Source organism: Neofelis nebulosa, chromosome 6, assembly GCF_028018385.1.
Source record: "Neofelis nebulosa isolate mNeoNeb1 chromosome 6, mNeoNeb1.pri, whole genome shotgun sequence".
In the NCBI taxonomy this organism is placed as follows: domain Eukaryota; kingdom Metazoa; phylum Chordata; class Mammalia; order Carnivora; family Felidae; genus Neofelis; species Neofelis nebulosa.
The window spans coordinates 145344374-145364378 of NC_080787.1; the positions used below are offsets into that span (position 1 = coordinate 145344374).

General features: G+C 41.6%; 1 protein-coding gene and 1 long non-coding RNA gene across 3 annotated transcripts in view; both read right to left on the minus strand.

Annotated features, from left to right (window-relative positions):
• Positions 1 to 12327, minus strand: part of TMEM242 (transmembrane protein 242) — a 29901-nt gene extending 17574 nt beyond the window's left edge. For both annotated transcript variants that reach the window (XM_058735760.1, XM_058735761.1), the window contains exons 1-3: positions 12201 to 12327; positions 11118 to 11218; positions 5856 to 5993 (exon numbers count right to left, since the gene is read on the minus strand). In XM_058735760.1, the coding sequence (XP_058591743.1) occupies positions 5856 to 5993; positions 11118 to 11218; positions 12201 to 12288 (327 nt within the window). In that variant the 5' untranslated portion in view covers positions 12289 to 12327. The remainder of the gene's footprint in view (positions 1 to 5855; positions 5994 to 11117; positions 11219 to 12200) is intronic.
• Positions 12328 to 12779: 452 nt separating this feature from the next.
• LOC131515097 (uncharacterized) lies at positions 12780 to 18565 on the minus strand. Its single transcript, XR_009263435.1, has 3 exons — positions 17818 to 18565; positions 14818 to 14914; positions 12780 to 13144 (listed from the first exon to the last, which is right to left on the minus strand). It is a non-coding gene; the product is annotated as an uncharacterized LOC131515097 (long non-coding RNA).
• Positions 18566 to 20005: the final 1440 nt, after the last annotated feature.

Sequence of the window (20005 nt, forward strand, 5' to 3'; positions counted from 1 at the left end):
TGTTCTTGTGGCTATTCAGTGAAAAAGGTTCCAGAATAGTACAGTAAAACAACATTTATATATAATTATATGAATATGTTTATAGAAAGTCTGAAGGGATGTTTTTATTTTAGTAAGTGATTACAACTCCGTGAGATTTCTGGTGAGTTTTGTTTCCTCTTTTGTACTTTTCTACAGTTTTTTTTTACAATGAGTACATAATTTTACAAAAAAACGAAGCCGTCTTTGTTTTAAGATAGGTCCTAAACATGTTTTTCTTTAAGCAATATAGGGACGCCTGGGTGGCTCAGTCGATTAAGTGACTTCGGGTCAGGTCATGATCTCATGGTTCATGAGTCCAAGCCCTGCATCAGGCTCTGTGCTGACAGTTCAGAGCCTGAAGCCTGCTTCTGATTCTGCGTCTCCCTCTCTCTCTGCCCCTCCCCTGCTTGCATTCTGTTTCTGTCTCTGAAAAATAAATAAATATTTAAAAAAATGTTAAATAAGTAATATATGTAAGGGGTGCTTAGGTGGCCCAGTCGGTTAAGCGTCTGACTTCAGCTCAGGTCATGATCTCGCAGTTCGTGAGTTCGAGCCCCGCGTCGGGCTCTGGGCTGATGAAGATGCAGAGTCTGCTTGGGATTCTCTCTCTTTCCCTTGTTCTCTGTCCCTCCCCCACTTGAGCTCACATACTCTCTCTCTCTCTCAAAATAAATAAATAAACTTAAAAAAATAAGCAATATATGTAAATAAAAACAGTATCCCATGGTAAAAAAAACAAACAAAACTAAAAGTTCCCTTTATTTACAAGTAAATTTTTAAATTTAAATTTCTGGACAATTTAAAGTATTTCACAATAACTAAAAATGTTTTCATTCATGGCTTTATTACTGTTGAGGTTTTAGCTCCTCTGAGGGCAACAAGTGTAAATTATCCCTAAATTCTAACTACACCAGGTATCATGAATATAGTAAATACAAGGCACAGTAAATGTTAGCAACGGTGATTCTGATCGGCACTCTAAGACAACTTCACCTCCAACAAATGTTGAACACGAGTCCATAGGCATAAAAAAAAGGCCTAACGCTCCCGGTCATATCAATTAGGAATTATTTATGCATCCAACATTTTTCCTTCCTTCCTTTTCCTTCTAAGGGGAGGGAAAAAAAGGCAAAATGTCTAACCATAAGTATGCTCAACCTTTTCAGAAATCCTTTCAAGTATCAATACTTAAAAAGAAAAGGTAGAAAAGTTAAGTCTTTGTGCTTAAGTTAACATGTAAATAATTGTAAATGGCATGGTTTTTTCTTTTGATAACTGGAGAATTACTATTTGGTATCCCTAGAAATCCTTATTTACTTACTGACAAGCTTTTATTTCAACTATTCTCTAAACCTAAAATATCTGCCCCTAATAAAAACAATCTAATCAGACCTCCACGGTGTGAACTTGGCCCGAACATGGCAGTCTCCCAGGATCGTTTGCGTAGCTGCATCAGGGGACCACAAACTCATGGTAAATGCTCATTCTTTTCACAATTAAGTTACTGTGATAAAATTAATGCTGCCTCAGTCATAATCAGATGATAAAATACTGTAATTTAAAGTAATTGATGAATTCATACTGAGCAATCGGGCCTTGCTTGCTGGCCCACAACACTGCTCAGCAGGCTGGAACTGGTGAGCCGATCCCAGGCGGAAGGTGAACTGGTTCCTCCACGAAGGCAGGGAGGGTCCCCTCTTACATCCTGAGCACACTTACCCTGCTTCAGTATGCTGACAACAAGATAGCCTCCACTAGCTCTCCTTTATTTGAATCTCTAATTAAATGATACACCACCGTACAAAATACAAATTCATATCCGATGTTTTGTACATGTTCTATGTGAAATGAAATTCCATAATAATTATGAATACACAAAGAGTAAATCCAAAATACTTCTAAGAAACTGAAGACCTTAGCTTCGAGCATTTCAACGTGTTCTCTTTTAGGCCAGCAGATGTAGCTGTGAATTAAAACAGGGAATGTAAACTGCTCTCCTTCAGCCATTAGATGGCACCCTTTTTTTTTTTTTTTTTAAACTGGGTTTATATTGGCAATTTAATACAGTCCAGGGTAGCTACCAACAATTATTTGACACTGGAATTGATTTTGATTTACCTGAATTTATCTAGAATGGTCATATCAACTATTTATTGAGTACACACACTTGGGCCATTTCTGTTCAGCATTTTCTAAGATTGTTTTTAGTCAGAGAAAGATGACATTTCCAAATGTGAGGCAGTAAATAGTGATAAAAGTTCCACACTGGACTCAGGGCAACCTCACAATTATCATCAAAACTCTCTAGATGCAGAACTGAAATATACTATATTGCTTTCCACAAGCTGCAGAGTGGGTCATATAATAAGAATTTGCTTAGAGAGTCTTAAAAACTAAGTCTTCCATAATAACGGTCTACTGGGGAGTCCTGTCTTGGCACAGTGCCTGGATCAGGGTAGGCCCACAAATGTCTTTTGAATGAACAAATTAACAAACACTACTGCTATTAAAAGGTATGCTCTTGAAAAGCTGTCAGTGAATCATTTTTCTGGGAGACTTCTCAGATGTGGAGATCAAACTGATATTCCTAATGAACTACAGGTAGGGAAAGAGTAGATTTATATTCCCACTTTTTAGTTAAAGACATGAATATATAAAAAGATTCCAAGTATCATTGTATTCAGTAGTGCCAATCAGAAAATAATTTTTCTTGCTCAACTATTTTATCTAGGCAATAATCCTCCTATTGGTGCCATAAAACAAAGAAGCTCACATTCTAGAAGCTAGAATAGCACCATAAAGCCCATAAAGCCCAAGTTCTTGAGCATTTAACTTAACTTAAATAACTTAGTTTTGTTGGTCTATGGAAATTTGGATTGATTTATTATGACTCTTCTAATTTAAAGACTATTCATATTTTCAAATATCTTAAAACTTTATTACTCAGTTTATGACCTACATTACTAAGTTCTGGAAACATCACCAATCATTTCCATGAAGTCAATATAAAGTGCTAACAGACCATCATTTTTATAGAAACTAAAAGCTTAATTAAGTATTTCATGCCCCCAAGTAGATTTCATACATAGTTGAAGGGGTTTTGTGAACTCCTAGGCAGCTGTGCTTCATTTTTAGCATAAATTAATAAAAATAACATCTAGCACTATTGTTTCAAAAGGGTTCTGTTGTGAAAATACGCATTTAAGAAACACAGAAAAGTAAAATAAAAATTCACCCCCACACCTGTATTTCACCCACATTATTTCTTTTTAAAAAAATGTTTTTAATGTATATTTATTTTTGAGGGAGTGCAAGTTGAGAGGCAGAGAGAGATGGGGACAGGGGATGTGAAGCAGGCTCTGCACTGTCTTGGCAGACCCTGATGCGAAGCTCAAACTCACGAATAGCGAGGTCATGACCTGAGCCAAAGTCAGAGGCTTAACGGACCAAGCCACCCAGGCACCCGAAAAACTTCAAATTTCTGCCAGACGGATTTTCTCTGTTTTTTCCACTTGTTTTCAATAATTGCTCTCATATTATATATACATATGAATACTGTTTTACCATTATATCCTAAAGACTTTTCTACTGAAGATGAAGGCTAAAAGGAGGTCTTCCTTTTTATGAGAAAATGGCCGGTCCTATACCAGACTGATGTTAATTACAATGTTGGGAGATGAGACCCACATTGAAGATACCCAGTAAAACCTGTCAAGTTACTAAGAATGTGTGGGTGTGGATCACATCATAATCAAAACCAAATTAACCACCTCCTTCCCCTCATCCCGGCCCCTTCCACCTACTCCTTGATTTCCTGTCTTAGCTAAGGGAGGTAACATTGGGGGAAAAAAAATCTAGGTTTTAAAGACTATCAGACTTGGATCCAAATCTTGACTCTGTCAATTATAAGCTGTGTGATCTTGGAAAAATGACTTAACCTCTCTGAGTCCCAATTTCCTCATTTATAAAATGGGGGATATTAATACCTGCTTCATAATTATTGTGAAGATTAAGTAATCTGCTAGGTCTAAAATGTCTGGCACAATATCTGCAATGGAAGAAGAGATTTTACATTGGTCAAAAGCAAAACTGAGGACACAACAAAAAACATCAAAAATCTTCAATCATGGGGAGGTTGGTGGGGGCTAAATGGGTGATGGGCATTAAGGAGGGCACTCGTTCTGATGAGCACTGGGTGTTACATATAAGTGATGAATCGCTAAATTCCACTCCTGAAACCACTAGTACACTATATGTTAACTAACTTGAATTTAAATTAAATCTTAGAAAAAAAAATCTTCAGTCACGGCTCTTCTAACTTTTCCAAGTAAACCTGACTTTACTGTCATAAACAGTTACTAGCCAGCAAAGCGACTTTAAAAATAAGTGTCAGACTAGGAGAAAAGCAACATCTGTTCGTCAGAATACTCTGAGTGAAAAGTACAATAATGCTGATGTTTAGTTATGATTAAACCAAATGTGAAAAATATAATAATGTTTTTAATAATAATACCTATCATTCCCCTTCCCTTGCAATTTCCCCCTCTACTGAATCACTCCCATCAGCACGCACACATGCTGTTAATTCTCCCAACTTAAAAAACAAACAAACAAACAAAAACCCTCTCTTGATCTCAGGCCGCTTCTAGCTATGACCCCATTTCTTTCTTTCTCCTTATGGCAGAACTCAAGATGTGCTTATATGTACTGCCTCCAATCTCTCTCCTCCATTCTTTTTTGTACCACCCCACTGAAGTTTTACCCACCATGGACTGCCACACTGCTCACTTGGCAAACTAACAGTCTCATCTCACATGACTTATCCCCAGTGTACACCTTCTTCACCCGTGTCCAAGTCACCATTCTCCCGGTTCTCCCTGGTTTTGCTCTTTGGTAGAGAGGACTCCTTTGCTAATTTCCTCCATATTCCCTAGCGTCTACACCTTGGGAGTGCCCAAGGGCTCCTTCCTCCGACCTCTTTTCTCCCTGCGTTCACTGCCTTGGTGAACTCACCTGGTCTCCTGCCTTTATTTATTTATTTATTTATTTTTTTAACGTTTATTTATTTTTGAGACAGAGAGAGACAGAGTATGAACGGGGGAGGGTCAGAGAGAGAGGGAGACACAGACTCCGAAGCAGGCTCCAGGCTCTGAGCCGTCAGCACAGAGCCCGACGCGGGGCTTGAACTCACATACCGCGAGATCGTGACCTGAGCCGAAGTCGGACGCTTAACCGACTGAGCCACCCAGGCGCCCCATCTCCTGCCTTTAAATACTACCTTTAAATATCGAAGAGTCTCAAGTTTACATCTTCACCTCGTACCTCTCCTCTGTGTTCGAAACTTCTACATCTAACTGCTTGCTTGACTCTCCACTTAGCCATCTAATAGGCACTTCAAACTCACAGGCCACGGACTGAGCTCCTGACATTATCCCCAAGCACCTGCTCCTCTCACACTGGTCCTCGTCCATCTTCCAGCTGCTCAGGCCAAAAGCCTTGGAGATCCCTGAAGTGATTTTTTTCCCTCATCGCTCACATCCGATGTATAACAAATCCTTGCTGACTCTACTTTCAAAATATACCTAGAACCTCTTTTCGTCAACTGCACTGCTGCCACCCATTCCAAACCACCATCAATTCTCACCTGTCACAAAGAGCCTGGTCCACAGAACTTCCTACCAGTAGTTTAAAAAAAAAAGCCAATCATTCCTAATATATAGCTTTTTAGCTTGGGGTATAGGTTACACACACAGTTCTTGAAAATCAGGCAGATTTAGACCACAGAAAGTAGAATAAACATTCCAGATATCAATTATAGGATTGTAGTTACTTACACTGTGTACTCCTAAAGCTTTCCAGACTGCGAAGCTGATCACACCAACCCCACACCACGCATAAAGTGAGCCCCAACCCAAGGCTCGCAAGGCAAGGATAGACCCGCTCTCTGGTAAGGCAGCCGTGGCCATACTTCCCTGCGATGAAGACAGAAAGGAAAAAATCATCAGTTCAGAAAGAGTAATTATTTGGGGAGTGTTTGAAATTCTTGACTCTCTGAATTCTATCATAATATTGGGAAGCCGGACCAACCCAAGTTCAAATACCAGCTTTGCTACTTAATAACTGCAGGACTTAGGTCACAACTTCTCTGACAGATATTTGAATATGCAAGGAATTACCAGGAGCTTTGCTAGATACTGAAGAGAAAAAAGTAAATAGAGTAACTTCTTTCTGATTAAAGACTTCAATCAATGGGGGGGAGGACACAGACTCATAAAATTATGATCTAAATGTAATGTGCAACAGAACTATACATGGTCCCTGAGGAGGGCACCTAGTCTATTGCTGCAGTTAGAGGAAGTTTTAAGGAGGGGTTCCTGAAAGAGGTGAGCTAAATCTAAATCATTGCAAAGACTTTTAAATATATATGCAAAATACGGGCACACGGTAGAAATTCAGATTATGGCAGCTATTAATAAGAAATGAGAAAATAAACAATGACTCTCTTCTTGGGTTTCAAGGTATAATATTAAGGTAAAAATCTATAATCATAATAATAGAACAACTTTCAGACTATCAGCATACAAATGTGACTAGAGATGAGTAAGAATGCAACACACCTTCAAAAGGGAATAACCACCCCATCACTGAAGGCACTGATTGCTGGGTTTTCCCCCCAAAACTTCTTTGCTATTTTTACTATAATTCTTCCAGAAAAACCCTATAACATTCTGTCAAGATTCCTCCAAGTCCATTAGAATGTCATCAAACTGATTGGCTAATGTGATGAGATAGAAAATTTACGTTGTCTTCTTCTAAAAATGTATTTCCATTTACTCCAGACTTTCTTTTTTATAATAATTTTCTTTATATTGCTCAACCTGTTGAATAAAGGATTTTAGCACAGGTGTTGTGACTGTGAATGTTACTGGTAGCACATAGAAACGCTTGGTTTATCTGGATCTCCATGCCTTGACCCAGTAGATACTCAATATTTGCTGACTTACCACTTTTTTGTAGATATGAGACCCAACCAGATTTTTCAAGAGATTTTTCTTTAGCCATTTTCTATGATAAAACAACTCTCTTATCCCTTTTCTCATGATGCTATAGTTTCAGAGCGTTTTTCTGGATACTACACAGCTCATATAAATTCACTAACTTCAGGGGGCGCCTGGGTGGCGCAGTCGGTTAAGCGTCCGACTTCAGCCAGGTCACGATCTCACGGTCCGTGAGTTCGAGCCCCGCGTCGGGCTCTGGGCTGATGGCTCGGAGCCTGGAGCCTGTTTCCGATTCTGTGTCTCCCTCTCTCTCTGCCCCTCCCCCGTTCATGCTCTGTCTCTCTCTGTCCCAAAAACTAAATAAAAAACGTTGAAAAAAAAATTAAAAAAAATAAAATAAAATAAAATAAATTCACTAACTTCTAACTGGCCTGAATTTTCATCCAGAAGCAGCACCTTTAACCAAATATTATTAAACCAAGGTCAATTTAGGTGCCTAAGTTTTATTTTAGAAAACTTAAAAGTTCCTTATTTCCCTGGGAAGGACAGAAATTATATATGTATTACATATGTACATGTATTTTTTTTTAAGCCACCTTAGCTTATACCTTTCTCTGTTGATTCAACAAAGGACAAAGAAAAATGCTCATTCATCACTTACTACTGCCTTTCAACTCCAAGTTTTCTAGCATGGGACTCAGCTAAGACAATGAAATTAAGACTTTAAAGAAATGATGATCATCCTCCTGAAATAATAGCAGTGTAGGCAGTCCCCAACTAAAAGCTGGTCATTTTCAAGTTCTGAGTTGCAATCTGAATCTGTATTATAAATAATAGCTAGATTCCGGGCAGAAGATTATTTAAATAAAAAGTGGCTACAAATAATTTCTTCTCCAAAAATAGTCAAAGATGGAGACATCGCCATGGTGAGCAAGCTGTTTAATCCATGTGTGCCACAGTTTAATGGGGCCAATACAGTAACGGTACCTCACAGGGTTGAGATGGGGGTTAAGTGAACCCAACCCTTACAGTAGCAGCTACCACATGGTAAGCATCAAATGTTAGGTATCATTATCACTATTAATGTCAGAGAAAACTGCCACGCAGGGACTCTGAAGTACACTGCCTGAGTGGTATCCTTAAATGTGTGCTTGTTCAGTGTAAATGTATTAACTGCTTCAGAACCTCTGAGCTCCTTTACAAACCTTTACCTCTCAGAGTCTGGATCAATGGTAATACTCTAATTCAAATGCTTCCCCAGAGGGGAGGTGGAGCTGTACACAACATATTTAACATCAAGGCCAGTGGTTCTCAAACTTTCTGGTTTTAGGATCCATTTATGGTTGGATCCCAAAGATTTCTGATTATGTGGATTATATCTATTAATATTTAATATATTAGAAATTAAAACTAAGGAATTCTTAAGTTTTATATATTACTTCATTTAAAAATAAAGCCAATATAGATTAATGTAAACCTATTTAATATAAACAACTATCTTACGGAAGAATTTAGTGCACGGAGGCAATGTTTTACATTTTTCTTAAGCTTTTAGAAATCTGGCTTAATAAAAGACAGATGAATTTTCATAAATGATTCTGTATTCAATCTGTTGCAATATGTTTTTCAAGTATCTGAATAAAATCCAGCCTTACAGAGGTATGTGGTTAGAAAAGGGACAAGTATTTTTTTTTAATGTTTGTTTGTTTGTTTGTTTTGAGCAGGGGAGGGGCAGAGAGAGAGAGAGAGAGAGAGAGAGAGAGAGAGAGAGAGAGAGAGAGAGAGAGAGAGAGAGAATCCCAAGCAGGCTGCAGGCTGTCAGCTCAGAGCCCGACGCAGGGCTTGATCTCAGGAACTGTGAGATCATGACCTAAGCTGAGATCAAGACTCTGAGGCTTAACCGACTAAGCCACCCAGGTGCCCCAGGGACGAGTATTTTAATAGCCTTTCTTTTCTGATGCTACACCCAAACTTCACAGATAGTTGCACTTTGGAATCTGAAGTCACGCTGATGAATTTTTCTACTTTGCTACATTAAAATCCATTAGTCTATTCTGTACTTCAAATGGGCCTTTCATCCATGCATTATGATCGTTCAGAAAATATTGATTAACCAAGTTATGCAGATCTCCCCAATGTTGACACCTCTTATTAAATATTTAAAATTTCACATCATTAATATTACCACCAATCTCACCAGAAAAGCCTTTAAGTATTGAGCACCTATCAAGATCAGAATGGCAGATACAAGTTTCCTAAAATCTACTTTTCACTTGCAAGCTCGAAGCTTACCACTGGCAACAAACACCAACAGTGCTTGCCTGAAGAGACACAGGCTCGTTTTGTTCATTTTGAAGGAAATGTCTGCCAAATACCCACTTCTGAGTAACTATAGTGTGTCAGTTGCTCTTTCAAACGAAAATGATACTACATGGGAAAAAAAAGCAGCTAGTTCAGCATGCAACTTAATCACACAATTGCTTTTCCTGGAGAAACACATCTTTCTTTGGTATAAAGCAGAAGTGCTTTACGCCTACCGTCCATTCCTTCACATGGAATATTACAGAGGTACATTCAAGGGTTAAGATTTAATAAAATTAATAATTTTACTGCTTTAACAAGGGCAGTCTTCTGCAATTATGGCTTTTTTTTTTTTTTTTTTTTTAACTACAGGTGCATGGTAATTAAAGACACAGTGACTGCTAGTAGTTTGGAGCCACTGCCTTGATTACACCAAGGCACCAGCAGCTTTACCCCCGACTGCTTCCATACCATTAGTACAAATGTCTGAGTTATTATGAAAACAGTTTTGATGTTACAGATCTCCCAAAGAGTTTCTATGGACCGCAGCTTGAAGTGGAAAGAGAACTCGACTGGTTTATGATTTTCACGTAACACTGCTCTTCAAGTTGTAATTAGACAGTTAACTGTGTAAATACTTGTTTAATATGTCTCCTGCACCGGATGCTAGCTTCCTGAAGGGCAGATATTTTGCTCATCTCTGTATCTCCGGCTCCTAGCAAGCACAATGCCTGACACATAAAAGATCCCCAAGTTAACACTTGTTGAAGCAATAAAGTAATGGATAAATACACCGTATGGGATGGAGAGGGCAGAGACAGGACAACACACGCCAACAAGTAACAACTCAACGTAAAGAAAAATCCTCACCAACTGGGGAAATGAGGTAGATATGTCCACATGGGTGATTACTCAATCTTGCTCATGGAGTCAGAATTTTCTGCCATAAGTAGGTTATGGTCTTTCAACCAAAACTTATTGAGCACCTGTGTGTCAGGCCCTTTTCTGGGGAGCAGGGCTGCCGCAGTGCACACGCATGTGCGGTCTCTGGGTTCAAGAAGCTGACCTATGTTTTTCACTGATGACAAGACGCACTTTACTTCAACAATTTAACGTTTTTGAAACACAAATGCCTCTGGTGCCTGGCTGGCTCAGTCAGTAGAACATGCGAGTCTTGATCTTAGGGTCATGAGCTCAAGCCCCACGTCGGGTGTAAAGCTTACTTTAAAAAATAAAACGAAATGCCCCTGGCGATCAGTATTATGTCAAGAGTTAATAATGGCATTACTTTTTTTTGTTCTTAGTGGCACATAAAATACTGGAGCCTCTAACAACTCATAGCGAATTACCCAGATTTAGTCTCCTTCTGCTAAAATTTAAGAAAGCACATAATTAAATACATCTTTTTAAATGGAAACAGGGGTGCCTGGGTGGCTCAGTTGGTTAAGCCTTGGACTTCGGTTCAGGTCTTGATCTCCTGATTTGTGAGTTCGAGCCCCGCGTCGGGCTCTGCGCTGACAGCTCGGAGCCTGGAGCCTGCTTCAGATTCTGTGTCTCCCTCTCTCTCTGCCCCTCCCCTGCTTTGCTCTTGCTCTCTCAAAAATAAACATGAAAAAAACTTTAATGAAAATAAAGACCACTAATTTGTACACTTCTTGAATCTATAGGTGGACACAGGTTTACTTCTTCAAACAATAGGAAAGGCCACCAACATTTTTTTCACTTCCCCTGTGCACACTGGCTACCAGCTATCTGTAAGCAGTAACACTGCTATTAATGGATTTCCTTGTCACAAACCTTGTTGAACCATTCAGGGCTTTTCTTTTTAGCCAATGATAATGTTGTAACAAATCCGGCTACCATTCCTGCTGCAGCAACAGTACCAAGGAAAACTCCACCTGCCAAGAGTTTTGGGGGTAGGGCATGGAGGGTGAGAGGGATCAAAGGGAGGAAAAAAAAAAAAAAACACCTTAAGTTAAGAGGACATACACAAATAAGTTTGAGACCTTTTTTTTTTTTTTTTTTTTTTTTTAAGAGAGAGATTATGAACAGGCTCTGTGCTCAGTGTACCCAAGGAGGGGCTGGATCTCACTACCCTGGGATCATGACCTAAGCTGAAACCAAAAGTTGGTGGCTTAACCCACTGAGCCACCCAGGCACTCCTTTAAAATACATTTTAGGCGCTCCTTTAAATTACATTTTAGAGGTGCCTGGGTGACTCAGTGGGTTCAGCCTGGGACCTGATTTTGGCTCAGGTCATGATCCCAAGGTCCTGGGATTGGGACCCACAATAGGCTCTGAATTAAGCCTGGAGTCTGCTTAAGATTCTCTCTCTCCTTCTGCCACTGTCCCCCGCTGGTGCACTCTCTCTTTAAAATTATTATAATAATTTTTAAAACTATAAAAAATAAATTACATTTTAAGTCCCTTCTGAAATTTGAGAAACGCTAACTAGGCAGCTCTTGCAAAACATAAACAATAGCAATGTGAAACCTCTGGTGCTTGCGGTCATCCTGAGGTATCCGTTCCCAAGTGGTGAGAATCGTCGCAGGGTCCCTTACCCTCTTCACCCGGATGGTGCCATGAAGTTTTTCTCCGGGGGGGCGGGGGGGGGGACGAGATAGTGGGAGTTCGAAAGGGGACGGCACGAGAGAAACTGCAGAGTGATGGGGGAAATGCAGCACACACGACATCTCGAGGGACCAGCCCCAAGCCCAGGGGAGATTCCAATGGGCACGACCCCTGATCCCCGTCCCCACCGGCTAAACTCAGCGGCAGCCCAAGGGAAGGTCTCCCAGGGCCGGGTGTGTGTGGAAACGGAGGCTTCGGCGCAGGCCCAGGGTGAGCTCGCCCGGGCACCAGCTCCTCACCACACCACACCTTTAATCAGGAAAAGCCGATCGTCTGTAGATTCCGGAGCCTCCAGAGGAGACGACGGCTGCCCAGCCCCAGCACCCGCCGCCTCCATGTTTCTAAGCCTCCGCAATTGCGTCCGACGCCAACTGAGTCCGGGTGGAAACGAGAGTGAGGCGGAGGACAAAGGTTCCGCTACCTCCTCTCCCTGTGCGTTCTGAATACTGGTCCGGGGAATGGCGGCTCACCCCCAAACCCTCTCTCTTCCCCCGCCGACGGGCGAGGACAACAAGGTGGCTGCCCGTGGTGACCCCACCCCAGCCCCGAGGGCGGTGTCCTCCCAGGCCGACTCCAGGTTGGATCATTTGCCTGCTCCAAAGTGATGGTCGCTGCACTTGAATACGGTCTTTTTCAAACAGTGCCGGGCCCTGACTCTAGGAGGCAGTGAGCGGTCGCGCATTGTGAGCCAGGAGCCCAGTCTCAGGCAGGTTTGAGACCCTGGAGCTCAGTTTCCTGAGCAGCCTTACATTATGTCCAGGGATTTACCCAGCCCTAATGTTTCACGATTCTAGAAAGCAGAAAGCAGGTCTCCCGTCTTTTCTCTGTACTTTTCTGGGAAATTTCGTAACAGTCTTCACTTTAGGTGTAAGTGACAGGTTTTATCCCTGGAAGAGAGGCCGTCTCACAGGTCCGCTGCGATAGATCTCCTTCCCGGGTAGTTTGATTGATGGACCTACCAAGACGAGTGGATGGCTATCGGGCTGAACTGCAGCGAGTGATACAACTGAGCGAGAACAGCTGAGGACAACCCTGAGGGGTTGCTAACACGGACTGCAAGGCTGCGCACTAGAGTCCTTCTTGCGGGGGAAACGCTGGTGCAGGCGACCCCCGGACGCGCCTAGTCTTCACAGTCTGGGAGGCTGGTGTGCCCGCGGGGGTGGATTCTGTAAATGGTCCCTGAGAGGAAGAGGCTGGAAGTCATAAACAATCTTTTAAGCCTCTCAAACACAGACACATGACATCATCTTTCAAAATGGGACAATCTGTCCTTTGTTCAATGTGAACACACACACAAAAGCCATGAACTTCTTGAGGATGAGGATGGAGATTTTTATTCATTTTTATATTCTCTGGCTCTCAACCTATTATCTGGTCACACGTAATAAATTTGGGGTGAATGAATAAATGAATGCATTAGTTAATTGCAATTAGTAGCTCAACCCTGGGCTCCGGTCCTCAATCCCTTCTCTGCCGTGCGAACTTGGCCGAGTTATTGAGGCTCTCTGCCTCAGTTTCCTCGTATGTAAAACCAAGAAACGGATAGTAGCTGCCTCACGGGTTTCTGTGAGAAGTAAAGGAAGTAACATTAAGAAGTCAGCATAGTGTCGGGCACAGATACTCAGTATGTGTTAGCTTTAGTTATGATACCTTTTAATTTCCAGTAACTGTTTTTGCAGCATCGCCTATGGAAAATTTTAAGTTATAGATGCCCAGGGCCCACCACTGAAGATGATTGCTCTGAAGGTCCAGGCAGGGCAGTGTAAAAGCTCCACAGGGAGTTCAGATGATCAGTCAGGTTGAGGACTATTCTGTTTCTGGCTGAAACCACACAAAATTTATCTAAACTGTGTGTGCCTTGGAAGCAAAATGCCAGAGTCTGAAAGGGCCCTTTAAACTGGTAAATGCTGTACTAACTCGTTGAAGTTCTTTAGGACCCATTCTTTCTCCTTTCCCTTGTACAAAATGGTGATCATAGCAGCTAACATTTTTTTTTTTTTTTTTTAGTGCTTTCTGTATGTCTGGCATGGTGCTAAGTGCTTCAAATATGTTATCTCATTTAATTTCCTTTATAAACTCAGAGAAACTAACTAACTTGCTCGACTCCCACAGCTGCTAAGAAGTGGAGCCAGGATATAAAAGAAGATCTGCTTCTAAAAGCAACAAAAGCAAAAGGAAATAAGGGCTACAACAGGCCGGAAGCCTCTGCACAGCAAAGGAAACAAAATGAAAAGGCAATCTACTGAATGGGAATAAACGTTTGCAAATCATATACCCAATAAGGGGCTAACATCCAATATATATAAGGAAATCATACAAACACATTCACACAAAACCACCCCAAAAGCCATAAAAATTGTACATGGGCAGAGGATCTGAATAGACATTTTCCCCAAGAAGACGTATAGATAGCTAACAGACATGTGAAAAGATGCTCTACGTCACTAATCATCAGGAAAATACAAATCAAAACCACAGTGAGATATCGCCTTGCACTTGTTAGAATGGCTATTATCAAAAAGACAAGAGATAACAAATGTCGGTGAGGATGTGGAGAATAGAGAACCCTTGCACACTGTTGGTGGGAATGTAAATTGGTGCAGCCACTATGGAAAACAGTACAGATGCTCCTCAAAAAATTAAAAATAGAGCTACCATATGCTCCAGCAGTTCCACTCTGGCTATTTATCTGAAGAAAATGAAAATACTGTCTTGAAAAGCTACACCCTGATGTCTGTTGGAGCATTATTTACAAGAGCCAAGATGTGGAAACCATCTAAATGCAGACCAGTCGATGAATGGATAAAGAAATTGTGGTATGCATGTATAATAATATTATTCAGCCATAAAATGAATGAAACCTTACCATTTGTGACGTGGATGGACCTCAAGGGCATTATGTGAAGTGAAAGAAGTGAGACAAAGAAAGACAGATACCGTATGATCTCTCCTATATGTGGAATCTAAAAGAAGAAACAAACAAAAAAAAAATTAGCTCATAGATACAAAGCACAGACTGGTGGTTGTCAGAGGCAGGGGGTGGAAGGTAGGAGAAATGGGTGAAGGGGGCCAAAAAGAAAAAGAAAAAGGAATAAATAGAAGAGGTTCTACTCAAATCCTTATCCTGGGCCCAGTGGTCCTCAAGCTCGAGCTTGATAAGTGCAATCCCCTGGAAGGGCTTCTCTCCCAGAGTTTTGACTCAGTGGTCTGGGTGGGCCTGAGAACTTTTATGTCTAAGAAGTTTCCAGGTGAGGCTGATGCGGCTGGATCCACTTAACAGAAGCTCTTCTCCCTGCTGTACTCTCCCAGTTTATACCTCTTAAAGCTACACCATCTACTTTAACTCCTGGAGTTCTCTTCTCCCAAAACTGTTCAGAGAGAAACCGTGCAGGCTCCCTCACTCCCCCTGTCTTTGCTGTCTTTCCCCTCCCCCCAGCAAAACCACAGAATTTTTTTGTATTTTAAGGGTTAAATTGCTATTTACTGTAAGGAGCAGAAAAGAGGCTTTTATTATTTTTTTTTTTATTATTATTTTTTTTTTTTAATTTTTTTTTTTCAACATTTTTTTAAAATTTATTTTTGGGACAGAGAGAGACAGAGCATGAACGGGGGAGGGGCAGAGAGAGAGGGAGACACAGAATCGGAAACAGGCTCCAGGCTCCGAGCCGTCGGCCCAGAGCCCGACGCGGGGCTCGAACTCACGGACCGCGAGATCGTGACCTGGCTGAAGTCGGACGCTTAACCGACTGCGCCACCCAGGCGCCCCAGAAAAGAGGCTTTTAAATGTAGGGATGACACAGCATCCTGTGCTCGAGAGCTCGTCTCCATTTTGAGGCAATAAATACAAACTCTGCTGGACCCCTGTCTGCTTTCATTCCAGGAGGTGAACACCCACCTTCATTCTAACTCCCAAAGGTAAAGGACAGCTTCCTCCTTCCTACGTATAAGCTCAGTTTCCCAGGACACAGAGGGCGACAAGGCAATCAAAGCAAACCAACAGGTAGTCTTTGCCTTAGATGACCAATTGGCACTTTGAGGATCCTCGTCAGATACACACCTTGGAGAGACGGAGAGCTCCTTGGACAAGGTGGGCTTGTTGTGTGAGGAGCTTACAATCCCACTCCCCACTGTTCCTAGGCTCCTGCCATTTGCTCCATTCCAGATTCTGGAAGATAGTGATTCCAAGGCCTGGGAAACCTGCATGAAGCAAGGATAGGGAGTCCTTGGCCTTGAGATTAGAACCACATTCCAGGTATCCCAAATTAGGATGCTTAAATAAAATGCATTTTAATTTTTTTAATGTTTTTATTTATTTTTGAGAGACGGAGAGTGAGCAGGGGAGGGGCAGAAAGAGAGAGAAGGAGACACAGAATCCAAGGCAGGCTCCAGGCTCTGAGCTGTCAGCCTGACGGGGCTTGAACTCATGAGCCGTGAGATCATGACCTGAGCCGAAGTCGGACGCTTAACCGACTGAGCCACCCAGGCACCCCAATTAAACATATCTCAAAGACAATGTTAACCTACAGTGTATACAGTGTGCTCTTGGTTTGGGGGGGAGATTCCCATGATTCATCACTTACATACAACACCCAGTGCTCATCCCAACAAGTGCCCTCCTCAATGCCCATCAGCCACATTAAAAAATAATAATAATAATAGGGGAAACTGGATGCGGGGGGAAGGGCGGTATGTGGGAACTCTACACTCTACACAATATTTCTGCAAATCTAAAGCTGCTCTAAAAGAATAAAATCTATTAACTAAAACAAAAATAAAAGAATAAGGACAGTGTTAACCAAGATCTCATATGTCTACAGTTCACACAGTCAGGTCACATGCAGTCTAATTCCTGGCCTGCTCTCAGGACCCTCAAATCCCATCTATATTGATTTCTACAAGAAAGCATGATGCAAGCTCCAAACAGGTGACTTGTAAATATTTGGAACACAGTGTCTCCGCAAGATTGGGATGTTAGTTCTGAAGAGCAAGACGGGACATATTCCAAGCATGGACACGAGAGATGAGAAATTTGCAGAAGTTTGGTGCTCCATGCAATGTGGGCAGAACTGTTGTTTCAATGGAAGCATGACTCCCTTTTAGGAAAATGTAATAGAAATGTCTTACAAGCAAAGAGGCTGCTGGGAAAGTGAGCTCATCTGAGACAGATTCTGTTGCTATTTTGGTTTTTGTTTTAGTCAGCTGAAAGTCCATACCATCTATGCATCTGACCACATACTTATTTCAAACATTTGGGCCCCTGTAGATTCTATTTCAAGTTTCGACAGCGAGAAAACCTGTTAGCATTACAGTTCCCAGAATGTGGGTACCCTAGCTCTCTCTAGTTCCAAACACTGATGGGCTTTTTTCCCATCTATTTTTAAAACATGTCTTTGCAGCTTCAATGTCTCCCTGTTTAAAGTAGGAGGCTGCATTCTTTTTTAAATCTGATAAAGGTCACATATTGGTCATTCTTCTCACTGCTACTTGATATAAGATAGTTGTCAAAAATAGAGTGCAGAGATCTTTAAAAGTTACTGCCTAATTAAGCGTGTACATAGAAAAAAAGACACTACACGGAATTATTAACAGAGGTTACCTTGAGGGAAGGGGGGAGGTGAAACTTTCCAATTGCATTTCATCTACTTTCTTCCCTAATAAGCAAAATGCCGACCAAAGCAACAGTTTTACATATTTCTATAATGTTTGAAAAAAATTTAGCAAGAGCTTTGTATTACTTTTATGAAAAGGAAAAAAAAAGGAAGGAAAACAATAAACATAATTTTAAAATGTATCACATCATTCAAAGAAATGGATTTTTTTTTCCTGTGTAAATAGAAATATTATGTAGGTTTCCAGAGTAACTCACCGAAGTCTCCAGCAGGATATCCAATGACAACACTCTCGGAAAGCGAGGAAGTAAGAGTGAGAAACATATGTCCCACGGAGAGACGCTAGGCTGGCTGAGAGCCCTTGCCAGATTTGCATCCCCAGTTTTGCCGTGATCAGAGCCTCTTGAATTCTTCCCAATATCTGCTCTGGACTCCCAGAGTTATAACCACCTTGAAGTGCACTACAATCAATGTAGTGCAATATAAGTGTTAAGTATGGTAATAATTCCTCTTCAGTGAGCTGCAACTTGACTTTCAAAGCTCACATCTCATTATTCACTTCCGGCATCTCATTACTTATCTCTTAGAATCGTGTTCTATAACGGCCCCCGGTTGAATAATAGAAGTCTGTCTTCATCACGGTAAATGCACGTTGCCATTAAAGGTACCTTCCTTTCAATTTTTCCTTCTTGGGGAGAGTATCTTTCCTATCTCCCTTCATGCTATCGGTTGGATTGTTCCTGTTAATGACAGGCCAGAAATCTTCTTGAAAGCCATTCTAGTTCACGAGCCACCGATATTTTCTTATCAAAGAGTGATGCATACAATTTCCTCTAACGACATTCCTCTGTCTTGTGAGGATCAGATAGAATCCCATGTGTTCAAGCATTTTGTAAATTGTCAAGGATTCTGGAAATAAAAGGCGTCCTTATTTTTAGTCCCATGTATGTCCCAGTCGGAGAAAAACCCTTTGCCACTGCCAAAAGTGAAATATATTTCCATCTATGCATCTCATTTTGCCAGTATTTCATACACAGGCACATATGTTTCATTCACATTTACTAGGAAGATATGTAATATCAACCCTTATGTCATTAATGCTTATTGTGTTTATTGTATTTATTTTTATGACTTATTCTGTCCTGTTCTGATTATAAACCACAAAGGGGCTAAAAACAGGTTCTACCACGCGTATAATGAAGGAGTTACTACATAAGCTAGCAAAACCTTTTTTTTTTTTTTTTTTTAATTTTTTTTTTAACGTTTATTATTTTTGAGACAGAGAGAGACAGAGCATGAACGGGGGAGGGTCACAGAGAGAGGGAGACACAGAATCTGAAACAGGCTCCAGGCTCTGAGCTGTCAGCACAGAGCCCGACGCGGGGCTTGAACCCACGAACCGCGAGATCATGACCTGAGCCGAAGTCGGACGCTTAACCGACTGAGCCACCCAGGCGCCCCAGCTAGCAAAACCTTTTTTGACCAAATACGGTGTTTACATTGATTTTGGTTTTTCAGCAAGTTATAACTAAGGGCCTATTATGGTCTCAGGTGCTGGATTTCCTGTGTTGAAGAAAAGGGACTTAGCCCTTGGCTCATGGGAGCTTAGAGTTCCATGACCCTCAATTTTCTAAGTCAGTGAGAATTTTACCAAAGCATCTTTCCATTGCCATGTTTGGGGTTGATATTCTCTCTGACTGTATTTCTTCTACTTTCTGCCTTAACAAGTAAAATATGGAGCCACTTTTCTATTTCCTGCCTATGAAGTCTGCCTATGAGGCTCATTCAGGTCACTCACCCCTCTGAATAGCAGCTGCTACTGTACATGTGGATAGAGAGATCCTAAGAGATCGGACTGCATCTGTGCTGAGCCTGGACTGTCCAGGTCTTGGGATTTAGAGGGAAGGGACTATTTCCCTCCCAGAAGTAGGCTCAGCAACTGAAGCCCCACAAATGATTCAGAGGCAAGTAGCCTTGTCTTGGGGGACAAAGCGCATGCCTAAGGGGTCATGGTAAGAGAGGTCTGCAGTTGTGGTGGTCTCCTTGTGAGTTGATGTAGGATTTCTAAGTAATTAACATGGTGTTCCAGAATCCAGGGCGGAGAAAGGAGTTCGGAACTTAGTAGGAAGGCTAGCAGCACCAAGAAATGTGTCCATGAATAACAGCGTCCTGACCGTTGGCGGAACTGAAGACACAAAGACAGTGTCGGGTAAATGCAAGGCACAACCCAATCAAGATAGCAAGGGCATGATAAAGAGACCACAGTTAGGAGTTCAGTTAGGAGGACAGAGTCAGTGGGATTCTGGTCCTGAGTCTGCAAGGAGGGTTTCGAGGTACAAAGTCCGTAAATAGAGCCTGATTCAGGTCAGGATGAAGGCTGGGCCTGCAGGTGGAAATCAGCCCACAGGGGCGGAGGGCTGGAGGGGAGGGAAGGAAGAAGACAAG